Source organism: Oncorhynchus nerka, unplaced genomic scaffold (genome assembly GCF_034236695.1).
Source record: "Oncorhynchus nerka isolate Pitt River unplaced genomic scaffold, Oner_Uvic_2.0 unplaced_scaffold_1233, whole genome shotgun sequence".
Taxonomy (NCBI): Eukaryota; Metazoa; Chordata; class Actinopteri; order Salmoniformes; family Salmonidae; genus Oncorhynchus; species Oncorhynchus nerka.
The window spans coordinates 86,460-108,474 of record NW_027040106.1 but is presented as its reverse complement, the minus strand read 5'-3'; the positions used below and the strand labels follow the sequence as shown (position 1 = coordinate 108,474).

The 22,015-nt window shown below is 46.6% G+C and overlaps 1 protein-coding gene across 1 annotated transcript in view; it reads left to right on the top strand.

The window, feature by feature from the left end:
- LOC135569060 (protein CLEC16A-like) overlaps positions 1-22,015 on the top strand; it is a 60,539-nt gene that overhangs the window by 22,844 nt on the left and 15,680 nt on the right. The window contains exons 7-9 of the mRNA XM_065015893.1: positions 809-929; positions 17,058-17,209; positions 17,437-17,641. Of these exons, the coding sequence (XP_064871965.1) occupies positions 809-929; positions 17,058-17,209; positions 17,437-17,641 (478 nt within the window). The remainder of the gene's footprint in view (positions 1-808; positions 930-17,057; positions 17,210-17,436; positions 17,642-22,015) is intronic.

Below are 22,015 nucleotides of genomic sequence, written 5' to 3'. Positions count from 1 at the left end.
GACCTGGGGAGGGATGTTCTGTACCTACTGACCTGGGGAGGGATGTTCTGTACCACCTACTGACCTGGGGAGGGATGTTCTGTACCTACTGACCTGGGGAGGGATGTTCTGTACCACCTACTGACCTGGGGAGGGATGTTCTGTACCACCTACTGACCTGGGGTGGGATGTTCTGTACCTACTGACCTGGGGAGGGATGTTCTGTACCTACTGACCTGGGGAGGGATGTTCTGTACCACCTACTGACCTGGGGAGGGATGTTCTGTACCTACTGACCTGGGCAGGGATGTTCTGTACCACCTACTGACCTGGGGAGGGATGTTCTGTACCACCTACTGACCTGGGGTGGGATGTTCTGTACCTACTGACCTGTTCTGTTCCACCTACTGACCTGGGGAGGGATGTTCTGTACCTACTGACCTGGGGAGGGATGTTCTGTACCTACTGTCCTGGGGAGGGATGTTCTGTACCTACTGACCTGGGGAGGGATGTTCTGTACCTACTGACCTGGGGAGGGATGTTCTGTACCTACTGACCTGGGCAGGGATGTTCTGTACCACCTACTGACCTGGGGAGGGATGTTCTGTACCACCTACTGACCTGGGGTGGGATGTTCTGTACCTACTGACCTGGGGAGGGATGTTCTGTACCTACTGTCCTGGGGAGGGATGTTCTGTACCTACTGACCTGGGGAGGGATGTTCTGTACCTACTGACCTGGGGAGGGATGTTCTGTACCAAGTGAGACACACTGAACCAACCACTCTGTGTGTCGTATGTTGGTGACCGATGTGGTTCTTCCTTTACAGGCCATCCGTGTGTTCTTCATGCTGAGATCACTATCTCTTCAGCTGCAGGGAGAACCAGAGACGCAGCTTCCTCTCACTCGCTCTGAAGACCTCATCAAGACCGACGATGTTCTGGACCTAAGTAAGACTGTGTGTGTGTGTGTGTGTGTGTGTGTGTGTGTGTTCTGACTGACCATGCTCTTGACCTCATCAAGACTGACTGTGTTCTAGACCTCAAGACTGACCGTGTTCTAGACCTCAAGACTGACCGTGTTCTACACCTCATCAAGACTGACCGTGTTCTAGACCTCATCAAGACTGACCGTGTTCTAGACCTCGTCGAGACTGACCGTGTTCTAGACCTCATCGAGACCGACCGTGTTCTAGACCTCATCAAGACTGACCGTGTTCTAGACCTCATCAAGACTGACCATGTTCTAGACCTCATCAAGACTGACCATGTTCTACACCTCATCAAGACTGACCATGTTCTAGACCTCATTGAGACTGACCGGGTTCTACACCTCATCGAGACTGACCATGTTCTAGACCTCATCGAGACTGACCATGTTCTAGACCTCATCAAGACTGACCATCTTCTAGACCTCATCAAGACTGACTATGTTCTACACCTTATCAAGACTGACCATGTTCTACACCTTATCAAGACTGACCATGTTCTAGACCTCATTGAGACTGACCGTGTTCTACACCTCATCAAGACTGACCATGTTCTAGACCTCATTGAGACTGACCGGGTTCTACACCTCATCGAGACTGACCATGTTCTAGACCTCATCGAGACTGACCATGTTCTAGACCTCATCGAGACTGACCATGTTCTAGACCTCATCAAGACTGACCATGTTCTAGACCTCATCAAGACTGACCATGTTCTACACCTTATCAAGACTGACCATGTTCTAGACCTCATTGAGACTGACCGTGTTCTACACCTCATCAAGACTGACCATGTTCTAGACCTCATTGAGACTGACCGGGTTCTAGACCTCATTGAGACTGACCGTGTTCTACACCTCATCAAGACTGACCATGTTCTACACCTTATCAAGACTGACCATGTTCTAGACCTCATTGAGACTGACCGTGTTCTACACCTCATCAAGACTGACCATGTTCTAGACCTCATTGAGACTGACCGGGTTCTAGACCTCATTGAGACTGACCATGTTCTACACCTCATCAAGACTGACCATGTTCTAGACCTCATTGAGACTGACCGGGTTCTAGACCTCATTGAGACTGACCATGTTCTACACCTCATCAAGACTGACCATGTTCTAGATCTCAGTAAGTCTGTGTGAGTTTGTTACAGTAATATTCTTGGAACAGACAGAAGGGGTTCAGGCCCACAGTGGAAACATCTGACTCAACTCTGATACACTTTTAGAGCAGAGGTGTGTGTGTGTGTGTGTGTGTGTGTGTGTGTGTGTATGAAATTAAATGAAACACTGATCACTTCCCTTCTGATACAGAGAGAAACCTGGGGGAGGGATGGTTGATTAAGGGGGGGGGGGGTTGATTAAGTCTCTATCTAATAGAGACCTGGGGGGTTGATTAAGTCTCTATCTAATAGAGACCTGGGGGAGGATGGTTGATTAAGTCTCTATCTAATAGAGACCTGGGGGGGGTTGATTAAGTCTCTATCTAATAGAGACCTGGGGGAGGGATGGTTGATTAAGTCTCTATCTAATAGAGACCTGGGGGGATGGTTGATTAAGTCTCTATCTAATAGAGACCTGGGGGGGGTTGATTAAGTCTCTATCTGATAGAGACCTGGGGGGATGGTTGATGGTTGATTAAGTCTCTATCTGATAGAGACCTGGGGGAGGGGGTGGTTGATTAAGTCTCTATCTGATAGAGACCTGGGGGAGGGATGGTTGATTAAGTCTCTATCTAATAGAGACCTGGGGGGTTGATTAAGTCTCTATCTAATAGAGACCTGGGGGAGGGGGTGGTTGATTAAGTCTCTATCTGATAGAGACCTGGGGGGGATGGTTGATTAAGTCTATATCTAATAGAGACCTGGGGGGGGGTGGTTGATTAAGTCTCTATCTGATAGAGACCTGGGGGGGATGGTTGATTAAGTCTCTATCTGATAGAGACCTGGGGGGGTTGATTAAGTCTCTATCTGATAGAGACCTGGGGGGGGTTGATTAAGTCTCTATCTGATAGAGACCTGGGGGAGGGGGTTGATTAAGTCTCTATCTGATAGAGACCTGGGGGGGGGTTGATTAAGTCTCTATCTGATAGAGACCTGGGGGGTTGATTAAGTCTCTATCTGATAGAGACCTGGGGGAGGGATGGTTGATTAAGTCTCTATCTGATAGAGACCTGGGGGGAGGGATGGTTGATTAAGTCTCTATCTGATAGAGACCTGGGGGGGGGATGGTTGATTAAGTCTCTATCTGATAGAGACCTGGGGGAGGGGTTGATTAAGTCTCTATCTGATAGAGACCTGGGGGAGGGATGGTTGATTAAGTCTCTATCTGATAGAGACCTGGGGGATGGGATTAAGTTGATTAAGTCTCTATCTGATAGAGACCTGGGGGAGGGATGGTTGATTAAGTCTCTATCTAATAGAGACCTGGGGGAGGGGGGTTGATTAAGTCTCTATCTGATAGAGACCTGGGGGGGATTAAGGGGGTTGATTAAGTCTCTATCTGATAGAGACCTGGGGGGGATTGATTAAGTCTATCTAATAGAGACCTGGGGGAGGGGGTGGTTGATTAAGTCTCTATCTGATAGAGACCTGGGGGAGGGATGGTTGATTGATTAAGTTAAGTCTATCTAATAGAGACCTGGAGGGGGGTTGATTAAGTCTCTATCTAATAGAGACCTGGAGGGGTGGTTGATTAAGTCTCTATCTAATAGAGACCTGGGGGAGGGGGTTGATTAAGTCTCTATCTGATAGAGACCTGGGGGGAGGATTTGATTAAGTCTCTATCTAATAGAGACCTGGGGGAGGGGGTGGTTGATTAAGTCTCTATCTGATAGAGACCTGGGGGAGGGATGGTTGATTAAGTCTCTATCTGATAGAGACCTGGGGGGAGGGATGGTTGATTAAGTCTCTATCTGATAGAGACCTGGGGGAGGGGGGGGGTTGATTAACTCTCTATCTGATAGAGACCTGGGGGGAGGGATGGTTGATTAAGTCTCTATCTGATAGAGACCTGGGGGGGGGTTGATTAAGTCTCTATCTGATAGAGACCTGGGGGAGGGATGGTTGATTAAGTCTCTATCTGATAGAGACCTGGGGGGGGTTGATTAAGTCTCTATCTGATAGAGACCTGGGGAGGGGTTGATTAAGTCTCTATCTAATAGAGACCTGGGGGGTTGATTAAGTCTCTATCTGATAGAGACCTGGGGGAGATGGTTGATTAAGTCTCTATCTGATAGAGTCCTGGGGGGAGGGATGGTTGATTAAGTCTATCTAATAGAGACCTGGGGGGGATGGTTGATTAAGTCTATCTAATAGAGACCTGGGGAGGGTTGATTAAGTCTCTATCTGATAGAGACCTGGGGAGGGGGTTGATTAAGTCTCTTATCTCTATAGAGACCTGGGGGAGGGGTTGATTAAGTCTCTATCTGATAGAGACCTGGGGAGGGGTTGATTAAGTCTCTATCTAATAGAGACCTGGGGAGGGGGTTGATTAAGTCTCTATCTGATAGAGACCTGGGGGGAGGGATGGTTGATTAAGTCTCTATCTAATAGAGACCTGGGGACCTGGGGGGGTGATTAAGTCTCTATCTAATAGAGACCTGGGGGAAGGGGGGTTGATTAAGTCTCTATCTGATAGAGACCTGGGGGGATGGTTGATTAAGTCTCTATCTGATAGAGACCTGGGGGAGGGGGTTGATTAAGTCTCTATCTGATAGAGACCTGGGGGAGGGGGTGGTTGATTAAGTCTCTATCTGATAGAGACCTGGGGGAGGGATGGTTGATTAAGGGGGGGGGTTGATTAAGTCTCTATCTAATAGAGACCTGGAGGGGGTTTATTAAGTCTCTATCTAATAGAGACCTGGAGGGGCTGTGTTGATTAAGTCTCTATCTGATAGAGACCTGGGGGGGGAGGGATTGATTAAGTCTCTATCTGATAGAGACCTGGGGGAAAGGTTGATTAAGTCTCTATCTAATAGGTTGTGTTTACATTTACCTGGGGGCTCTTATCCTCCAGGGTTGATTAAGTCTATATCTATCTATAGAGTCCTGGGGGGTGGGGGATTAAGTCTCTATCTGATAGAGGTGGGGTTTCAGGTGTCTCCGGAAGGTGGTGATTGACCTCCGTCCTCTATCTAATAGACCATTGACCTGGGGGGGGTTGTTTTGACTGGGCTCTCTATCTAAGTGGTAGAGACCTGGGTGGATGAACGGTTGTTAAGTCTCTGATCTGGAGAGACCTGGGTGCCGTTCCCCTCACAAGGTCATTAAGTCTCTTATCTGGAAGCCAGTGGAGAGACCTGGGGGGTGACGGGAAACTTGATTTGAACACCAGACTCTATCTAATAGAGACCTGGGGGAATGGCACAGGCAAGTCTCTGCCAATAGAGACCTCAGGGGAGATGACAAGTGCCTGGATTAAGGACCTGGAGACCTGTGTGAGGCAGGGTCGTACTTGATGTTAGAGCATCTCTGACAGGAACGGGCCATAGAGACCTTGATGTTAGGAGGGTGTTGTCTGGATCACGCCAAGTTCTCTATCTAATAGAGACCTGGGGGATGGCGAGATGTGATTAAGTCTCTGGATAGACCTGAGGAAGGCAGTTCCGTCTTGCTCAGCTTGAGGTCCTGATCCGTCATCCACACGGATATGATCATGGGATGATGTTGGTCATAAGGGGGGAAGAGGGGGTTGATTAAGTCTCTGCAGAGCTGATGAGAGACCTGGTCGGGTTGGCAGTTGAAGGAGAAGATTAGAGCCTGTAAGGGTGTTATGGTCTCTCTCCTGGTTAAGTCTCTATCTAGCCTAGAGACCTGGGGGGTGTGGAGTTCATCTGCCTGCCACCTAAGTCTCTGTCTGATAGAGACCTGGCGTGGAGGGGGTTGATTAATGTCTATCTAAGGGTGGAGACAGGATCTGATGGTTCACAGTATCGGTTGATTAGGTCTCTGATCTAATAGAGACCTGGGGGAGGGGTCTCAGTTGAATGACTGTCTTAAACCTCTGATTTGGATAGAGATTCTGGGAGAGATAGCGGGAGAGCTGGCCAAGGTTGATTAAGTCTCTATTGGATAGAAAAGAAAGAAGGGGATGGTTGATTAAGTTGACATCGGAGGGATCAGTTGATTCAGAAGTCTCTCGCTCTGATAGAGACCTGGGGTCAGGGATGAGTTGATGAAGGTTGAGTTGATTAAGTCTCTGGTCTGGAATAGAGACCTGATAGCAAGCTGGGGGGTTGTGTTGTGGACGGCTATCTGATAGAGATCTGGAGAGAGGAGAAAGAGGTTGATTAAGGGTATCTAATAACCAGACCTTTGACTTAGCAAACGAGGGGGGATGTCGTTAAGTCTCTCTCTGATAGAGACCTGGGGGATGGATGGTTGATTAAGGGAGGAGGATTAAGTTCTCTATCTAATAGAGACCTGGAGGGTGGTTTATTAAGTTCCTCAAGTCTATCTAATAGAGACCTGGAGAGGTGGTTGTCAGGTAAGTCTCTCCATCTAATAGAGACCTGGGGCCTGTTCTGGGAGCTGATTAAGTCTCTATCTGATAGAGACCTGGAGGATAGGGGACATGGTTGATTCAAGGATCTCTATCTGATAGAGACCTGGGGAGATAGGTTGGATTACGTCTCTATCTGATAGAGACCTGGGGAGGATGGTTGATTGGGTCTCTATCTGATAGAGACCAGTGGGGTGTATGGTTGGATTGAGAGCTGAAAAGGATAGAGACCTGGGGAGGAGTTGGTTGATGGAAGCTCTATCTGATAGAGACCTGGGGGAGGGATGGTTGATTAAGAGGTCAAAGAGATAGAGTCCTGAAGGGCAGAGAGGAATGATTAAGGTCTCTAGGTTAAAGTAGAGACCTGGAAAGGAGTCAAGATAAGCCATTGTGGTTGATTAAGTCTCTATCTGATAGAGAGGAGCCTGATGGGTAGGGGGTTGGTTAATTAAGTCTCTATCTAATAGAGACCTGGGCCAAGGTTGATTAAGTCTTTCTGATCTGATAGAGACCTGGGATCCTGGTTGGTGATTAAGTCTCTATCTGATAGAGTCCTGGGGGATGGTTGATTAAGTCTCTATCTAATAGAGACCTGTATGGTTGTGTTGATTAAGGTCTCTCTCTGTAGATAGAGACCTGGGGGTGTTGATGGTCCTCTCTATCTGATAGAGTCCTGGGGGAGGCGCGCTGGGACCACCAGATTAGGGTGGCGTTGATTAAGTCTCTATCTAATAGAGACCTGGGAGACAGACACATAGTTGATTAAGTCTCTATCTAATAGAGACCTGGGCCTGACAAGGTGGACTGATTACGTCTCTATCTAATAGAGTTGCACCTGGCCTGATGGTTGATTGATACAGTCTGAAGTCTAACTGGCAGAGAGACCTGGGGGCTAGGGTTGATGGTAAGTCTCTACACTAATAGAGACCTGGGGTAGGGGTTGTGTTAAGTCTCTATCTAATAGAGACCTGGGGGAGCTGGCTGGGGTTGATTAGTCTCTCTAGACTCAATGATCTTTGAGACCTGGGTGTAGGTAGCTCTCGATCTGGTTGATTAAGGGGTATGGTTGATTAAGTCTCTATCTAATAGAGACCTGGGGGTAGGGGTGTTGATTAAGTCTCTATCTGATAGAGAACTGGGGGGGTTGATTAAGTCTATCTAATAGAGACCTGGGGGCCTGGGGGTGGTTGATTAAGTCTCAGTATCTGATAGAGACCTGGGGGAGGATGGTCTCTAAGAAAGTGATCTGATAGGTATGGTTGTGTTAAGTCTCTATCTAATGAGAGACCTGGAGGGGGAGGGGTTTGTCTGGAACCTCGTCTCTATCTAATGATCTGAGACCTGGAGGCTAAACTTGAGTTGGAAGTTCCTCTTATCTCTGAATAGAGATATCAGGGCTGTGGGCTAAGGGTCTGGATTAAGTCTCTTATCTCTGAAACGAGAGATCCTGTGGGGGTGGTTGATTCCTCAAGTTATCTCTGATAGAGACCTGGGGCTGTGTCGGCTAAAGGTCATTAAGTCTCTTATCTAATAGAGACCTATCAGGGCTGTGTCGGTTGGTTTGGAACCTCGTCTCTTATCTAATGAGAGACCTGGGGGTGTCGGCTGGTCATCTGGAACCTCGTCTCTTATCTGACAGAGTCAGGGCTGTGTGGCTGATGGTCTGAACCTTTCCTCAGGACAACGACATATCAGGGCTGTGTCGGCTGAGTTGGAGTCCTCTTATCTCTGATAGAGATATCCTGTGGGCTGAGGTCAGTCTGGAACCTTGATTCTGACAGACATATCAGGGTGTGATTAAGGTCTCTATCTAATAGAGACAGTGATCTGGGGGAAAGGGGTTGTGGTTAAGTCTCTATCTGAGATAACAGACCTGAGGGCCTGTGTGGTTGATTGTGTCTATCTAATAACAGACCTGGGGGATGGTTGTGTTGTGGTCTCTGGAAGTCTCTATCTGATAGAGACCTGGGGTTGAAGGGTCTCTCTCTCTCTGTAGATAACAGTGATTGATAGGGTATGGTTGTGTTAAGTCTCTCTCTGTAGATAGTGATCTGATAGCCTGTAGGTTGTGTTGGGTTTATTAAGTCTCTCTCTAGATAACAGATCTGATAGCCTGTATGGTTGTGTTGTGGTCTCTATCTAGATAACAGACCTGATAGCCTGTATGGTTGTGTTGTGGTCTCTCTCTCTCTGTAGATAACAGTGATCTGATAGCCTGTATGGTTGTGTTGTGGTCTCTCTCTATCTGTAGATAACAGTGATCTGATAGCCTGTATGGTTGTGTTGTGGTCTAAGTCTCTGTAGATCTGATCTGAGACCTGTATGGTTGTGTTGATTAAGTCTATATCTAGATAACAGTGACCTGATAGCCTGTATGGTTGATTGTGGTCTCTCTCTGATAACAGTGATCTGATAGCCTGTATGGTTGTGTTGTAAGTCTCTCTCTAGATAACAGATCTGATAGCCTGGCTATGCCTGGGTTGTGTTGTGTCTCTATCTAATAGAGACCTGGGGAGGGGGTTGATTAAGTCTCTATCTAATAGAGACCTGGGGCCTGTAGGGTTGTGTTGATTAAGTCTCTATCTGATAACAGTGACCTGATAGCCTGTATGGTTGATTAAGGGGTCTCTTGATTAAGTAACAGTGATCTAATAGAGACCTGGGGATGGTTGTGTTGATTAAGTCTCTATCTGATAGAGAACTGGGATCTGATTAAGTCTCTATCTGATAGAGACCTGGGGGGAGTGGTTGATTAAGGTATGGTTGTGTTAAGTCTCTCTCTAATAGAGACCTGATAGCCTGTATGGTTGTGTTGATTAAGTCTCTGATCTAATAGAGATCTGATAGCCTGTATGGTTGTGTTGTGGTCTCTATCTGAGATAACAGATCTGGCCTGTATGGTTGATTGTGTCTCTATCTGTATAGAGACCTGGTTGTGTTGTGGGGATGATCTGTTAGCCTGTATGGTTGTGTCTGTATCTGTAGATAACAGTGATCTGATAGCCTGGCTGGTTGTGTTGTGGTCTCTATCTGTAGATACCAGTGATCTGATAGCCTGTTATGGTTGTGTTGGGTTGTTCTCTCTCTATCTAATAGAGACCTGATAGCCTGTGGTTGTGTTGTGGTCTCTCTCTAATAACAGTGATCTGGGCCTGTATGGGTGTTGTTAAGTCTCAGTGATCTGATAGCCTGTCCTGGGGGTAGATAACAGTGATCTGATAGCCTGTATGGTTGTGTTGTCTGACAGAGATGTTGATGGTCTCATTGTTTTATTGACAGTGAAGGGAAAGTAGCCTGTATGATAACCAGCTCTGTAGATAAAAAGCCTGTATGGTTGTGTTGTGGTCTCTCTCTCTCTCAGTATCTCTGACAACAGTATCATAGGTTGCTGTAGGTTGTCTGTGTCGGCTCTCTGTAATAGTGATCAGTCTGGAACCTCGTTCCTCAGTTATCTCTGACAAACAGTGATCAGGGCTGTGTGGTTGGTCAGTCTGGAACCTCGTTCCTCAGTTATCTCTGACAACGACATATCAGGGCTGTGTCGGCTAAAGGTCAGTCTGGAACCTCTCTCTTATCTCTGTAACAGTGATCTGGAAGCCTCGGTTCCTCAGTTATCTCTGACAACGACATGATCAGGGCTGTGTGGTTAAAGGTGTCTGGAACCTCGTTCTCTCTGTAGATATCAGTGATCTGAACGCCTGTATCAGTTGTGCTGTGTCGTGACTCTGTAGCTAAAGGTCAGTCTGGAACCTCGTTCCTCAGTTATCTCTGACAACGAGATATCAGGGCTGATGCCTGTAAAGGTCAGTCTGGAACCTCGTTCTCAGTAGATCTCTGATCTGATAGCCTGTATCAGGGCTGTGTCTCTCTAATAACAGTGAGTCTGGAAGCCTGTATGGTTGTGTCAGTTATCTCTGACATAACAGATCTGATATCAGGGTGTGTGTCTCTCTTATCTCTGTAACAGATAAAGTGTCTGTCTGGAACCTTGTGTTGTCAGTTATCTCTGACATAACAGATCTGATATCAGGTGTTGTGGTCTCTCTCTCTCTCTGTAGATAACAGTGATCTGTCTGTTGGTTGTGTTGTGGTCTCTCTGTAGATAACAGTGATCTGATAGCCTGTATGGTTGTGTTGTGGTCTCTCTCTCTCTGTAGATAACAGTGATCTGATAGCCTGTATGGTTGTGTTGTGGTCTCTCTCTGTAGATAACAGTGATCTGATAGCCTGTATGGTTGTGTTGTGGTCTCTCTCTCTCTCTGTAGATAACAGTGATCTGATAGCCTGTATGGTTGTGTTGTGGTCTCTCTGTAGATAACAGTGATCTGATAGCCTGTATGGTTGTGTTGTGGGTGGAACTCTCTGTAGATAACAGTGATCTGATAGCCTGTATGGTTGTGTTGTGGTCTCTCTGTAGATAACAGTGATCTGATAGCCTGTATGGTTGTGTTGTGGTCTCTCTGTAGATAACAGTGATCTGATAGCCTGTATGGTTGTGTTGTGGTCTCTCTCTCTGTAGATAACAGTGATCTGATAGCCTGTATGGTTGTGTTGTGGTCTCTCTCTCTTCAAATGTCTGTAGATAACAGTGATCTGATAGCCTGTATGGTTGTGTTGTGGTCTCTCTCTCTGTAGATAACAGTGATCTGATAGCCTGTATGGTTGTGTTGTGGTCTCTCTCTGTAGATAACAGTGATCTGATAGCCTGTATGGTTGTGTTGTGGTCTCTCTCTCTGTGTAGATAACAGTGATCTGATAGCCTGTATGGTTGTGTTGTGGTCTCTCTCTGTAGATAACAGTGATCTGATAGCCTGTATGGTTGTGTTGTGGTCTCTCTCTGATCTGATAGCCTGTATGTGATCTGATAGCCTGTATGGTTGTGTTGTGGTCTCTCTGTAGATAACAGTGATCTGATAGCCTGTATGGTTGTGTTGTGGTCTCTCTCTCTGTAGATAACAGTGATCTGATAGCCTGTATGGTTGTGTTGTGGTCTCTCTCTCTGTCTGATCTGATAGCCTGTATGGTCTCTCTCTCTGTAGATAACAGTGATCTGATAGCCTGTATGGTTGTGTTGTGGTCTCTCTCTCTCTGTAGATAACAGTGATCTGATAGCCTGTATGGTTGTGTTGTGGTCTCTCTCTCTGTAGATAACAGTGATCTGATAGCCTGTATGGTTGTGTTGTGGTCTCTCTCTCTGTAGATAACAGTGATCTGATAGCCTGTATGGTTGTGTTGTGGTCTCTCTCTCTCTAGATAACAGTGATCTGATAGCCTGTATGGTTGTGTTGTGGTCTCTCTCTCTCTGTAGATAACAGTGATCTGATAGCCTGTATGGTTGTGTTGTGGTCTCTCTCTCTCTGTAGATAACAGTGATCTGATAGCCTGTATGGTTGTGTTGTGGTCTCTCTCTCTGTAGATAACAGTGATCTGATAGCCTGTATGGTTGTGTTGTGGTCTCTCTCTGTAGATAACAGTGATCTGATAGCCTGTATGGTTGTGTTGTGGTCTCTCTCTGTAGATAACAGTGATCTGATAGCCTGTATGGTTGTGTTGTGATAGCCTGTATGGTCTCTCTCTCTGTAGATAACAGTGATCTGATAGCCTGTATGGTTGTGTTGTGGTCTCTCTCTGTAGATAACAGTGATCTGATAGCCTGTATGGTTGTGTTGTGGTCTCTCTCTCTCTGTAGATAACAGTGATCTGATAGCCTGTATGGTTGTGTTGTGGTCTCTCTCTCTCTCTGTAGATAACAGTGATCTGATAGCCTGTATGGTTGTGTTGTGGTCTCTCTCTCTCTCTGTAGATAACAGTGATCTGATAGCCTGTATGGTTGTGTTGTGGTCTCTCTCTCTGTAGATAACAGTGATCTGATAGCCTGTATGGTTGTGTTGTGGTCTCTCTCTCTGTAGATAACAGTGATCTGATAGCCTGTATAACAGGATCTGTAGCCTGTATGGTTGTGTTGTGGTCTCTCTCTCTCTGTAGATAACAGTGATCTGATAGCCTGTATGGTTGTGTTGTGGTCTCTCTCTCTGTAGATAACAGTGATCTGATAGCCTGTATGGTTGTGTTGTGGTCTCTCTCTCTCTCTGTAGATAACAGTGATCTGATAGCCTGTATGGTTGTGTTGTGGTCTCTCTCTCTGTAGATAACAGTGATCTGATAGCCTGTATGGTTGTGTTGTGGTCTCTCTCTCTCTGTAGATAACAGTGATCTGATAGCCTGTATGGTTGTGTTGTGGTCTCTCTCTCTCTGTAGATAACAGTGATCTGATAGCCTGTATGGTTGTGTTGTGGTCTCTCTCTCTGTAGATAACAGTGATCTGATAGCCTGTATGGTTGTGTTGTGGTCTCTCTCTCTCTCTGTAGATAACAGTGATCTGATAGCCTGTATGGTTGTGTTGTGGTCTCTCTCTCTCTCTGTAGATAACAGTGATCTGATAGCCTGTATGGTTGTGTTGTGGTCTCTCTCTCTCTCTGTAGATAACAGTGATCTGATAGCCTGTATGGTTGTGTTGTGGTCTCTCTGTAGATAACAGGTTGTGTTGTGGTCTCTCTCTCTCTGTAGATAACAGTGATCTGATAGCCTGTATGGTTGTGTTGTGTTGTGATAACAGTGATCTGATAGCTCTCTCTCTCTCTCTGTAGATAACAGTGATCTGATAGCCTGTATGGTTGTGTTGTGGTCTCTCTCTCTCTCTGTAGATAACAGTGATCTGATAGCCTGTATGGTTGTGTTGTGGTCTCTCTCTCTGTAGATAACAGTGATCTGATAGCCTGTATGGTTGTGTTGTGGTCTCTCTGTAGATAACAGTGATCTGATAGCCTGTATGGTTGTGTTGTGGTCTCTCTCTCTCTCTGTAGATAACAGTGATCTGATAGATAACAGTGATCTGATAGCCTGTATGGTTGTGTTGTGGTCTCTCTCTCTGTAGATAACAGTGATCTGATAGCCTGTATGGTTGTGTTGTGGTCTCTCTGTAGATAACAGTGATCTGATAGCCTGTATGGTTGTGTTGTGGTCTCTCTCTGTAGATAACAGTGATCTGATAGCCTGTATGGTTGTGTTGTGGTCTCTCTCTCTGTAGATAACAGTGATCTGATAGCCTGTATGGTTGTGTTGTGGTCTCTCTCTCTCTCTGTAGATAACAGTGATCTGATAGCCTGTATGGTTGTGTTGTGGTCTCTCTCTCTTCTGTAGATAACAGTGATCTGATAGCCTGTATGGTTGTGTTGTGGTCTCTCTGTAGATAACAGTGATCTGATAGCCTGTATGGTTGTGTTGTGGTCTCTCTCTCTCTCTGTAGATAACAGTGATCTGATAGCCTGTATGGTTGTGTTGTGGTCTCTCTCTCTGTAGATAACAGTGATCTGATAGCCTGTATGGTTGTGTTGTGGTCTCTCTCTGTAGATAACAGTGATCTGATAGCCTGTATGGTTGTGTTGTGGTCTCTCTCTCTCTGTAGATAACAGTGATCTGATAGCCTGTATGGTTGTGTTGTGGTCTCTCTCTCTCTCTGTAGATAACAGTGATCTGATAGCCTGTATGGTTGTGTTGTGGTCTCTCTCTCTCTGTAGATAACAGTGATCTGATAGCCTGTATGGTTGTGTTGTGGTCTCTCTGTAGATAACAGTGATCTGATAGCCTGTATGGTTGTGTTGTGGTCTCTCTCTCTGTAGATAACAGTGATCTGATAGCCTGTATGGTTGTGTTGTGGTCTCTCTCTCTCTGTAGATAACAGTGATCTGATAGCCTGTATGGTTGTGTTGTGGTCTCTCTCTCTCTGTAGATAACAGTGATCTGATAGCCTGTATGGTTGTGTTGTGGTCTCTCTCTCTCTCTGTAGATAACAGTGATCTGATAGCCTGTATGGTTGTGTTGTGGTCTCTCTCTCTTCTGTAGATAACAGTGATCTGATAGCCTGTATGGTTGTGTTGTGGTCTCTCTGTAGATAACAGTGATCTGATAGCCTGTATGGTTGTGTTGTGGTCTCTCTCTCTCTCTGTAGATAACAGTGATCTGATAGCCTGTATGGTTGTGTTGTGGTCTCTCTCTCTGTAGATAACAGTGATCTGATAGCCTGTATGGTTGTGTTGTGGCTCTCTCTGTAGATAACAGTGATCTGATAGCCTGTATGGTTGTGTTGTGGTCTCTCTGTAGATAACAGTGATCTGATAGCCTGTATGGTTGTGTTGTGGTCTCTCTCTCTGTAGATAACAGTGATCTGATAGCCTGTATGGTTGTGTTGTGGTCTCTCTCTCTCTGTAGATAACAGTGATCTGATAGCCTGTATGGTTGTGTTGTGGTCTCTCTGTAGATAACAGTGATCTGATAGCCTGTATGGTTGTGTTGTGGTCTCTCTGTAGATAACAGTGATCTGATAGCCTGTATGGTTGTGTTGTGGTCTCTCTCTCTGTAGATAACAGTGATCTGATAGCCTGTATGGTTGTGTTGTGGTCTCTCTCTGTAGATAACAGTGATCTGATAGCCTGTATGGTTGTGTTGTGGTCTCTCTGTAGATAACAGTGATCTGATAGCCTGTATGGTTGTGTTGTGGTCTCTCTCTCTGTAGATAACAGTGATCTGATCTGATAGCCTGTATGGTTGTGTTGTGGTCTCTCTCTCTGTAGATAACAGTGATCTGATAGCCTGTATGGTTGTGTTGTGGTCTCTGTAGATAACTGATCTGATAGCCTGTATGGTTGTGTTGATAACAGTGATCTGATAGCCTGTATGGTTGTGTTGTGGTCTCTCTCTGTAGATAACAGTGATCTGATAGCCTGTATGGTTGTGTTGTGGTCTCTCTGTAGATAACAGTGATCTGATAGCCTGTATGGTTGTGTTGTGGTCTCTCTCTCTCTCTCTGTAGATAACAGTGATCTGATAGCCTGTATGGTTGTGTTGTGGTCTCTCTCTGTAGATAACAGTGATCTGATAGCCTGTATGGTTGTGTTGTGGTCTCTCTCTCTCTGTAGATAACAGTGATCTGATAGCCTGTATGGTTGTGTTGTGGTCTCTCTCTCTCTGTAGATAACAGTGATCTGATAGCCTGTATGGTTGTGTTGTGGTCTCTCTGTAGATAACAGTGATCTGATAGCCTGTATGGTTGTGTTGTGGTCTCTCTCTCTGTAGATAACAGTGATCTGATAGCCTGTATGGTTGTGTTGTGGTCTCTCTCTGTAGATAACAGTGATCTGATAGCCTGTATGGTTGTGTTGTGGTCTCTCTCTCTCTGTAGATAACAGTGATCTGATAGCCTGTATGGTTGTGTTGTGGTCTCTCTCTCTGTAGATAACAGTGATCTGATAGCCTGTATGGTTGTGTTGTGGTCTCTCTCTCTCTCTGTAGATAACAGTGATCTGATAGCCTGTATGGTTGTGTTGTGGTCTCTCTCTCTGTAGATAACAGTGATCTGATAGCCTGTATGGTTGTGTTGTGGTCTCTCTGTAGATAACAGTGATCTGATAGCCTGTATGGTTGTGTTGTGGTCTCTCTCTCTGTAGATAACAGTGATCTGATAGCCTGTATGGTTGTGTTGTGGTCTCTCTGTAGATAACAGTGATCTGATAGCCTGTATGGTTGTGTTGTGGTCTCTCTCTCTCTGTAGATAACAGTGATCTGATAGCCTGTATGGTTGTGTTGTGGTCTCTCTCTGTAGATAACAGTGATCTGATAGCCTGTATGGTTGTGTTGTGGTCTCTGATAGCCTGTATGGTTGTGTTGTGGTCTCTCTCTGTAGATAACAGTGATCTGATAGCCTGTATGGTTGTGTTGTGGTCTCTCTCTCTGTAGATAACAGTGATCTGATAGCCTGTATGGTTGTGTTGTGGTCTCTCTCTCTGATAGATAACAGTGATCTGATAGCCTGTATGGTTGTGTTGTGGTCTCTCTCTCTGTAGATAACAGTGATCTGATAGCCTGTATGGTTGTGTTGTGGTCTCTCTGTAGATAACAGTGATCTGATAGCCTGTATGGTTGTGTTGTGGTCTCTCTCTCTGTAGATAACAGTGATCTGATAGCCTGTATGGTTGTGTTGTGGTCTCTCTCTCTCTGTAGATAACAGTGATCTGATAGCCTGTATGGTTGTGTTGTGGTCTCTCTCTCTCTCTGTAGATAACAGTGATCTGATAGCCTGTATGGTTGTGTTGTGGTCTCTCTCTCTGTAGATAACAGTGATCTGATAGCCTGTATGGTTGTGTTGTGGTCTCTCTCTCTGTAGATAACAGTGATCTGATAGCCTGTATGGTTGTGTTGTGGTCTCTCTCTCTGTAGATAACAGTGATCTGATAGCCTGTATGGTTGTGTTGTGGTCTCTCTGTAGATAACAGTGATCTGATAGCCTGTATGGTTGTGTTGTGGTCTCTCTCTCTCTGTAGATAACAGTGATCTGATAGCCTGTATGGTTGTGTTGTGGTCTCTCTGTAGATAACAGTGATCTGATAGCCTGTATGGTTGTGTTGTGGTCTCTCTCTGTAGATAACAGTGATCTGATAGCCTGTATGGTTGTGTTGTGGTCTCTCTCTCTGTAGATAACAGTGATCTGATAGCCTGTATGGTTGTGTTGTGGTCTCTCTCTCTCTCTGTAGATAACAGTGATCTGATAGCCTGTATGGTGGTCAGTAAGGAAGGAGGTCAGGCTCAACGGTTCCTGGCGGTGGATGTTTACCAGATGAGTCTGGTTGAACCTGAAACTAAACGGTTGGGCTGGGGAGTGGTCAAGTTCGCTGGTCTGTTACAGGTAAGACTAGGTGTTCTCCCTCCCCATCTCTCCCTCTCTCTCTCTCCCTCTCTCTGTCTGTCTGTCTGTCTCTATATATATATAAAGTGAAAAACAATAAAAAAAAATTAACAGAAAACATTACACATACAGAAGTTTCAAAACAATAAAGACATTACAAATATTATATATATATATATATACATTGTTTAACACTCTCTCTCTCTCTCTCTCTCTCTCTTCCCCAGGACATGCAGGTGTCTGGGGTAGAGGATGACAGCAGAGCTTTAAACATTATCATCCACAAACCCTCGTCCAACCCCCACGCCAAGCCCCTCCCCATCCTGCAGGCAAACTTCATATTCGCCGACCACATTCGCTGTATCATCGCTAAGCAACGCCTGGCCAAGGGCCGGATACAGGCCAGACGCATGAAGACACAGAGGATCGCAGGTAGAGAGAGAGACAGAGGATAGCAGGTAGAGAGAGAGACAGAGGATAGCAGGTAGAGAGAGAGACAGAGGATAGCAGGTAGAGAGAGAGACAGAGGATAGCAGGTAGAGAGAGAGAGACAGAGGATAGCAGGTAGAGAGAGAGACAGAGGATAGCAGGTAGAGAGAGAGACAGAGGATAGCAGGTAGAGAGAGACAGAGGATAGCAGGTAGAGAGAGACAGAGGATAGCAGGTAGAGAGAGACAGAGGATAGCAGGTAGAGAGAGAGACAGAGGATAGCAGGTAGAGAGAGAGACAGAGGATAGCAGGTAGAGAGAGACAGAGGATAGCAGGTAGAGAGAGAGACAGAGGATAGCAGGTAGAGAGAGAGACAGAGGATAGCAGGTAGAGAGAGAGACAGAGGATAGCAGGTAGAGAGAGAGACAGAGGAGGATAGCAGGTAGAGAGAGAGACAGAGACAGAGGAGAGCAGAGACAGAGGATAGCAGGTAGAGAGAGACAGAGGATAGCAGGTAGAGAGAGACAGAGGATAGCAGGTAGAGAGAGACAGAGGATAGCAGGTAGAGAGAGACAGAGGATAGCAGGTAGAGAGAGACAGAGGATAGCAGGTAGAGAGAGAGACAGAGGATAGCAGGTAGAGAGAGAGACAGAGGATAGCAGGTAGAGAGAGAGACAGAGGATAGGTAGAGAGAGAGCAGGTAGAGAGAGAGACAGAGGATAGCAGGTAGAGAGAGAGACAGAGGATAGCAGGTAGAGAGAGAGACAGAGGATAGCAGGTAGAGAGAGAGACAGAGGATAGCAGGTAGAGAGAGAGACAGGGGATAGCAGGTAGAGAGAGAGACAGGGATAGCAGGTAGAGAGAGAGACAGACAGGTAGAGAGACAGAGACAGAGAGAGAGACAGGGATAGAGAGAGAGACAGAGGATAGCAGGTAGAGAGAGACAGAGGATAGCAGGTAGAGAGAGACAGAGGATAGCAGGTAGAGACAGAGGATAGCAGGTAGAGAGAGACAGAGGATAGCAGGTAGAGAGAGAGACAGAGGATAGCAGGTAGAGAGAGAGACAGAGGATAGCAGGTAGAGAGAGAGACAGAGGATAGCAGGTAGAGAGAGACAGAGGATAGCAGGTAGAGAGAGAGAGGATAGCAGGTAGAGAGAGAGACAGAGGATAGCAGGTAGAGAGAGACAGAGGATAGCAGGTAGAGAGAGACAGAGGATAGGTAGAGAGAGAGACAGAGGATAGCAGGTAGAGAGAGAGACAGAGGATAGCAGGTAGAGAGAGAGACAGAGGATAGCAGGTAGAGAGAGACAGAGGATAGCAGGTAGAGAGAGAGACAGAGGATAGCAGGTAGAGAGAGAGACAGAGGATAGCAGGTAGAGAGAGATAGAGAGACAGAGGATAGCAGGTAGAGAGAGACAGAGGATAGCAGGTAGAGAGAGACAGAGGATAGCAGGTAGAGAGAGACAGAGGATAGAGACAGGGATAGAGAGAGACAGAGGATAGCAGGTAGAGAGAGACAGAGGATAGCAGGTAGAGAGAGAGACAGAGGATAGCAGGTAGAGAGAGAGACAGAGGATAGCAGGTAGAGAGAGAGAGAGAGACAGGGATAGCAGGTAGAGACAGAGGATAGCAGGTAGAGAGACAGAGGATAGCAGGTAGAGAGAGAGAGAGACAGGGATAGCAGGTAGAGAGAGACAGAGGATAGCAGGTAGAGAGAGACAGAGGATAGCAGGTAGAGAGAGACAGAGGATAGCAGGTAGAGAGAGAGACAGAGGATAGCAGGTAGAGAGAGAGACAGAGGATAGCAGGTAGAGAGAGAGAGGATAGCAGGTAGAGAGAGAGACAGAGGATAGCAGGTAGAGAGAGAGAGACAGAGGATAGCAGGTAGAGAGAGAGACAGAGGATAGCAGGTAGAGAGAGACAGAGGATAGCAGGTAGAGAGAGACAGAGGGATAGCAGGTAGAGAGAGAGACAGAGGATAGCAGGTAGAGAGAGAGACAGAGGATAGCAGGTAGAGAGAGACAGAGGATAGCAGGTAGAGAGAGAGACAGAGGATAGCAGGTAGAGAGAGAGACAGAGGATAGCAGGTAGAGAGAGACAGAGGATAGCAGGTAGAGAGAGACAGAGGATAGCAGGTAGAGAGAGAGACAGAGGATAGCAGGTAGAGAGAGAGACAGGGGATAGCAGGTAGAGAGAGAGACAGAGGATAGCAGGTAGAGAGAGACAGAGGATAGCAGGTAGAGAGAGAGACAGAGGATAGCAGGTAGAGAGAGACAGAGGATAGCAGGTAGAGAGAGACAGAGGATAGCAGGTAGAGAGAGAGACAGAGGATAGCAGGTAGAGAGAGAGACAGAGGATAGCAGGTAGAGAGAGACAGAGGATAGCAGGTAGAGAGAGACAGAGGATAGCAGGTAGAGAGAGAGAGAGACAGAGGATAGCAGGTAGAGAGAGAGACAGAGGATAGCAGGTAGAGAGAGAGACAGAGGATAGCAGGTAGAGAGAGAGACAGAGGATAGCAGGTAGAGAGAGAGACAGAGGATAGCAGGTAGAGAGAGAGACAGAGGATAGCAGGTAGAGAGAGAGACAGAGGATAGCAGGTAGAGAGAGAGACAGAGGATAGCAGGTAGAGAGAGAGACAGAGGATAGCAGGTAGAGAGAGAGACAGAGGATAGCAGGTAGAGAGAGAGACAGAGGATAGGAGGTAGAGAGAGACAGAGGATAGCAGGATAGAGGAGAGACAGACAGGGATAGCAGGTAGAGAGAGAGACAGAGGAAGCAGGTAGAGAGAGACAGAGGATAGCAGGTAGAGAGAGAGACAGAGGATAGCAGGTAGAGAGAGACAGAGGATAGCAGGTAGAGAGACAGGGATAGCAGGTAGAGAGACAGAGGATAGCAGGTAGAGAGAGAGACAGAGGATAGCAGGTAGAGAGAGACAGAGGATAGCAGGTAGAGAGAGACAGAGGGATAGCAGGTAGAGAGAGACAGAGGATAGCAGGTAGAGAGAGACAGAGGATAGGAGAGAGAGAGAGGATAGCAGGTAGAGAGAGAGACAGAGGATAGCAGGTAGAGAGAGAGACAGGGGATAGCAGGTAGAGAGAGAGACAGGGGATAGCAGGTAGAGAGAGAGACAGAGGATAGCAGGTAGAGAGAGAGACAGAGGATAGCAGGTAGAGAGAGAGGATAGCAGGTAGAGACAGAGGATAGCAGGTAGAGAGAGACAGAGGATAGCAGGTAGAGAGAGACAGAGGATAGCAGGTAGAGAGAGACAGAGGATAGCAGGTAGAGAGAGACAGAGGATAGCAGGTAGAGAGAGACAGAGGATAGCAGGTAGAGAGAGACAGAGGATAGCAGGTAGAGAGAGAGACAGAGGATAGCAGGTAGAGAGAGACAGAGGATAGCAGGTAGAGAGAGACAGAGGATAGCAGGTAGAGAGAGAGACAGAGGATAGCAGGTAGAGAGAGAGACAGGGGATAGCAGGTAGAGAGAGAGACAGAGGATAGCAGGTAGAGACAGAGGATAGCAGGTAGAGAGAGACAGAGGATAGCAGGTAGAGAGAGAGACAGGGATAGCAGGTAGAGAGAGACAGAGGATAGCAGGTAGAGAGAGACAGAGGATAGCAGGTAGAGAGAGAGACAGAGGATAGCAGGTAGAGAGAGACAGAGGATAGCAGGTAGAGAGAGAGAGAGACAGAGGATAGCAGGTAGAGAGAGACAGAGGATAGCAGGTAGAGAGAGAGACAGAGGATAGCAGGTAGAGAGAGAGACAGAGGATAGCAGGTAGAGAGAGACAGAGGATAGCAGGTAGAGAGAGAGACAGAGGATAGCAGGTAGAGAGAGAGACAGAGGATAGCAGGTAGAGAGAGAGACAGAGGATAGCAGGTAGAGAGAGAGCAGGTAGATAGAGACAGAGGATAGGATAGAGACAGGGATAGAGGTAGAGAGAGAGACAGAGGATAGCAGGTAGAGAGAGAGACAGAGGATAGCAGGTAGAGAGAGACAGAGGGATAGCAGGTAGAGAGAGACAGAGGATAGCAGGTAGAGAGAGACAGAGGATAGCAGGGATAGAGGTAGAGAGACAGAGGATAGCAGGAGACAGAGGATAGAGAGAGAGACAGAGGATAGCAGGTAGAGAGAGAGACAGAGGATAGCAGGTAGAGAGAGAGACAGAGGATAGACAGGTAGAGAGAGACAGACAGAGGATAGCAGGTAGAGAGAGACAGAGGATAGCAGGTAGAGAGAGACAGAGGATAGCAGGTAGAGAGAGAGACAGAGGATAGATAGCAGAGGTAGAGAGAGAGACAGAGGATAGCAGGTAGAGAGAGACAGAGGATAGCAGGTAGAGAGAGACAGAGGATAGCAGGTAGAGAGAGAGACAGA